Source organism: Octopus bimaculoides, chromosome 2, assembly GCF_001194135.2.
Source record: "Octopus bimaculoides isolate UCB-OBI-ISO-001 chromosome 2, ASM119413v2, whole genome shotgun sequence".
NCBI lineage: Eukaryota > Metazoa > Mollusca > Cephalopoda > Octopoda > Octopodidae > Octopus > Octopus bimaculoides.
The window spans coordinates 99,792,507-99,798,187 of NC_068982.1; the positions used below are offsets into that span (position 1 = coordinate 99,792,507).

General features: G+C 32.6%; 1 protein-coding gene across 6 annotated transcripts in view; it reads right to left on the reverse strand.

The window, feature by feature from the left end:
- LOC106868823 (dematin) overlaps window positions 1-5,681 on the reverse strand; it is a 154,568-nt gene that overhangs the window by 50,293 nt on the left and 98,594 nt on the right. For 4 of the 6 annotated variants that reach the window (XM_014914248.2, XM_014914244.2, XM_014914246.2 and 1 more), the window contains one exon: window positions 1,619-1,696. The exons of the other annotated variants lie outside the window; for them this stretch is intronic. In XM_014914248.2, coding sequence (XP_014769734.1) covers window positions 1,619-1,696 — 78 coding nt within the window. The remainder of the gene's footprint in view (window positions 1-1,618; window positions 1,697-5,681) is intronic. 6 annotated transcript variants of the gene reach the window in all.

The following is a 5,681-nucleotide window of genomic DNA, read 5'->3' on the forward strand; positions in this document are numbered from 1 at the left end:
AAAAAGGAAAAAAGAAAAAAAAAAACAGATTTTTACATTTAATTTCTTTAAAAAATATAATTGGCTAATTTGGGAGCTTTAGAAAAAATATAAATAAAAGTATCTTTAAACGAAAGCAAATATTTTTCCATGATTGAGACTTACAAACATAAGCATCCCACCTGTACCCACCCTGTATATTTTTGGTAGAGTATCTAGGTAAATCGTCTAATGTGAGGTCTTCCCTTTTTTAAGACAGTGAAGTGTGATCTGAGGGAGATCTGACTGCTATTTCTACCAAGGTTGAATAATCAGATAAGGGCTTCCTCACTGGCTTGCATCCATCCATCATCTTCTCTACCCTCTATGCACGGAGAGGGTCATGGGAGTAGAGTGCTCAGGTCCCTCTTCAATAGGGTCCTATCAGAAACAACCATCATTACACTTCCCAGCTGGATTCTCAAGCATGACCAATAGAGACTATGGATATTATCCAACCATCTCATTCCTAGTTTACCTCCTAGGTCTCCTCCCAGTTATATTAATGTGATGTGAAATTATTGGAAAGAAAATTAATTTTCAATAACTAGTTGGTAAACTCTCAATGTTTCTGCCATATTAAGTTATAAATGGAGAGGAACACGCAAATAATTTCACTGTAACATGTGTGGATGATGTGAGGAACTTGTGAAAGGAGAGAAATAATTGGACAACTAATGTTTGTTGATAGTCTATTTCTCAAACTAACAATATATAGTGAGTGTGTTGTAGCCAGTTTTACTTAATAGATAAAGTAGGAAAATCAATTAATAGTAAGGAAAAATAGAAAGAATATATGAACAAAGAGATCTCTGAAGCTAGAGAAAAAGTTTGTTAAAAAGAACAAATGAGCTTTTTAATATCAAACTCAATTTTACTGGATTAAAGAAAATATATGGCAAACAATGTAAAAATAATTGAATGGATTTGAAATTGTATTTTTAAGCTGAACTAATGAGAGAAAATTCAGGAAAATGGTATCCACTATTGTTTTCATATATAATAAAATCAAGAAGGCTAACAAATTCCCCATTTTTAAACCTGTTATTAGTTTCATTGCTGAACCTATCTCAAAAGTCTATAAACCTTTAGAGAAATAACATTTATAGAGTACTTTTTAATTAATTCTTCCTATACAAACTCTTTCTACACTAAGATTTTCCTATAAAACAGCAACATTCAATATTTTTAAACTTATACCAATCCAGTTATTCTTTCAAATGTATATCACACCAACTACTAATTTCATTTTTTTTTTTTAATAATATTCCATTCATAGTAATTGATTATAACTAGTTCTGACTTATTTTCATCTGAAACAGTCTTATTTCTGGTACAAATATTTCATGCTTTGTGCTCTCAGAACTCATTAATATAAAAAGTTCTTTGAAGTTTATATAGTCTGAACAGAATTCAAATTAAAGGAAAACCTGAAAGACAGAAACAATGGCAATATTAGTTCAAAGTTATTGTACTGATATACACATGCAGACACACTTAAATGGCAATACAAAATTGAGAGAAAGAAGTAAAAAAAAAAAAAACATTTTAAAAATAAATAAAAAGTTACAAAATGAAGCAGTGTTGTAGACTAACATACCGATTGTAACCTGCGCAAACTACTGGAGGTTGATTGTGAGGAGTAGGAACCGGTAGGACTGGGGCTGCGGTAGCTTGACTGTAAAAACACAAACAGGCAACAAAAAAACATAAAAAAGCATGCATTAAAAAATATGGTGTAAAAGTGTACGAAAGAGTAATGGCCCACCAAAGTGCTTGGTTCCTTGTTTGATAGTGATTTGCTCATAGCTGTGTGGATAAAGTGCAGACACTGAAAGTCAGCAAGTCTTTAACATTTAACACTGAACAGATGAAATACTGTGTTTTGTAATCTTGTTTTAAATATCTAATTAGGAGTGCTTGACCAAAATTAAATATGTAGCAACTAAAATGTAAGCTTTTGAGAAGGACTTATATGGAAAATATTGTACACGTGTAGTTGTGACCACCATTCAAAATGGTGTTAGAGAAGAAGGTAGAACATTGTTCTTAATCATATCTTAAGGATATAAAATTCTTCTAATCTTCTCAGCAAATATTTTATTGAGAAGGTGCTATAAAAAGGAGTAGAGAATGTTGTCATAGAATTGCTGTTCTCTTTGAAGATATTGTCCAAAGAAGAATCTGAAAATGTGATAGAAAAGTTTAAAATCTATTTTCTTTTTTCTCTCAAGAAATATGAGAATACAACTTATGTTTCTTGTAGAATCTTCTAATACAATAGTGTACAAATGTCTGATAAGGAACTGTTTATATTTTATAACTGTATTTTCACTAAATGATGATTCTACCTCATGTTTTTGGTGGAATTTGTCAATATTTAGCAGAGTTCAAGCTGATAGCTAGTCCTTCTAACATTTTCTGAATAAATTGTTTGAGTATCAAACTAGACTGAATAACTGAATTGCAATTAGGCAGCTTCCAGTTTGGTGATTAAATCCTTACAAGGTTAGACTTCTGTCATCTTTCAAGGAGATTATAAAATAAGTATCAGTAATATAGCAGGGAGAAGTAGACATCCTAATTATGCCTAGTAAAAGCAAAAACTAAGGAATGTTCATATGTTATGAGGAAAGTTCCCTCACAAATCTTATTCTTTTTGCTTATTTAACTCCAGCCAAGTCAGATAAACATTATTCTTCGAGAAATCTAATATTTACAGTTACAGCTGCATCTAATAAACTATGTTTGCAGGATCACTTGAGTATTAAATGAACAGGTTCCATGTTCATTTGTTCTCTGATAACCAGAACAAGAAGACAGAAAGACCACCCAAAACATGAATAGCAGAAAGGAACATATCGTGACTCAGAAAATACATTAAACATGTGTTTTCAGAGCAATACTGCAAGATGTCTAGAAATTTACTTATTATTTTAAAGAAGTGAGAACTTACACTACTGAAGATGTGAAGTATAGATGATTCATTCAACCCCAATATACTGCTTCTTATAGTTTCACAAAAGGTTTTCTATGCTAATATGATTAAAGCAGTTTTAGGTGGTTGTGTGAAGAGGCTTGGTGCCTCTTGACCATCAAGTAGGTGTGCAACTTGATATTTTGATGAGATGCTCTCTAATGCAGCAATCCAAGAATCATAGTTTCTTCTTCCCTTTTTACTGTCCTTCATCTGACCTGCAAACCCTGTGTGGTCTTAGCAGGGCTATCCTATCTCTTTTGACAAAACTGTTTATAGTTTAAACAAAAATGAGCTAAGAGAAATAACTCAAAGTAACCTGTAGCATGTATATGAACAACACAAATACAGGTGTACTAAATACCATACAATACAAATTCTTGATTTATAAAAGCTATCACCACCTCTAGGTGATGTGTCACAATTATCAAATGGCAACTGACAGCTCCATGTGAGAAAGAAGGACAATCTCAGGAATCAAGAATTCTCCAAAGTTAGTATACCATTAAGGTAAAAGAAGGCTTATTGTCTGGAGATATGAAGGCAACAGGGGACATGTTTCTATTGCAAAAGGTGTTATCAACATGACATTTGTCCTCATTTATCTCTAGCAGCCAAGGGACTTATACAAAAAGGATTAGAATACATTTATGGCCTATGTAATTTGCATAATTTAAACAAAAATGAGCTAAGAGAAATAACTGAGAGTGACCAGTGTCATGTATATGAATAACATAGACAAATACAGGTATATCAAATACCATACAATATAACTTCTTGATTTATTAAAGCTACCTCTGCCTCTAGGGGGATGTGTGATTACTGGTTCTTTTCATATTAATCTTCAATAAGATGAAGAAGAAAATTAGCTCTGCAGGATTTAAGCTCTGTTATGATAAAGTGGAAGTATATCCATCATCATCATCAACACCACCTTCCTAGTCTGCTAGTTTCTTCTAAATAAATATTATTTGACAAAATAACCAACTTAGCAAAATCAAAGTACTTTCAGTAGCCATGGTGGAAACAAAACAAAAAAAAAAAGTGCAGTGAAAATAAACCAAGGATATAAATCAAATACACAACACCAAGAACAACAATTAAAGATTGGCAACAAATAAACACAATTAAAGATTGCAACAATAATAACATTAAACAGGTAATCAAAATTATCAAATTAGATGGATTTAATGTTAATTCAAGAAATTAACTTCAAGGACAGGAAGGCAAAATGGGAAGGAAGTTAGCGAAGTGTGGTGATATATAACAGATTTTATACAGTAAATATATTTACATAGAAGATATATATCCAGAATCTTACCTCCTACTCTCTCTCTCTCTCTCTCTCTCTCTCTCTCTCTCTTTCTTTGTCTTTTCTTTTACAAACACTGTATGCACACAGAGGCTTATAAAATGTATGTACACCGGATCTCTCATGCAAATGTACAGAAATGTATACAAACACATAAAAACGTTTACTTCTGAACCCAGCTGTCTCAATCACACACAAATATAACTGGAACATCTGTAACCTTGATCTCTCTCTCTCTCTCTCTCTCTCTCTCTTTACAATGTGTGTGTGTGTGTGTGTGTGTGTGTATGCGTGTGTGTGTGTGTGTACGTGTGTGTGTGTGTGTGTGTGTGTGTGTGTGGGCACGCGCATGCACACACACTTGTGTGTCTGCATATGCCAACCAAATACAGGTGCACAAAATCTAATGTCTGAAGACATCTTAAAATCATAGAATCAGTAAATATGTCAACTGTAAGAAATAAGAGCAATACATTAACTAAAAATTCACTCCAGCCAAATTCAGTAGTCATTTTCTGTCACATGATTCACACTGCACTAATGAAAAGAATTAATTGTATTTATTACAAGTTAATCTATGCTCAATGAAAGGTATTTCAGCTGTCACCATCTCACCATTTTAAAACTAGAGTGTAATTTGAGGGAGATAAAGTAGTTATTTCTGGTAGGTCTAAGGGTGACATACAGGCTACTTTATCAATTCATAATATTCAGTACATTAGACATGTGTTTCAACATGACACCACTGTAACATATTTCTCAAATGTTGTAGTATAATAGGTTATATTTAATTTATTTAATGCTAAAGACAATGTTCTTTGAATTCATTTACTACCAAGATACACCAAAATTTTGAAGATTTATATAACAAACAATAATAAAGAAATTTCTGTAAACCCCATATTTTTTCTGAATATAGGCTCGTATAACATCAATGGTGATGTTAAGACAGAAAATCTAAGGTAGAAGAGCATGTCCTACAGTGTTTCTAGGCCCTCTTAAGCTGAGAGGGAAGAGTCATAGAAGTAATTATTTGAGGTTAATGTACTACTTAATGTTTGGGTTCAACTGAGATAGGGTGGTGGTTGGGGGATGGGAAATGAGTATGAGAATACTAGAATTAGGCAAAGTGTTTGGTATGAGGCTGAAGAAAAGGAAACAGCAATGAAGCATAAGAAGAATTTCAAACTTTAGTTGTTATTTCTAGCTTCTTAGAATCTAACAGCTGAGAAATAATTTTCTCCTGGATAGAATGTCAGTCTACCACAGGTAAAAACAAAATCCAGATGATCTGCTACTTATTTTAACAACTAGATGGATTGAAACAATGTAAAATAAAGTGCTTTACCCACAAATACAAGATACCAGCAGGGG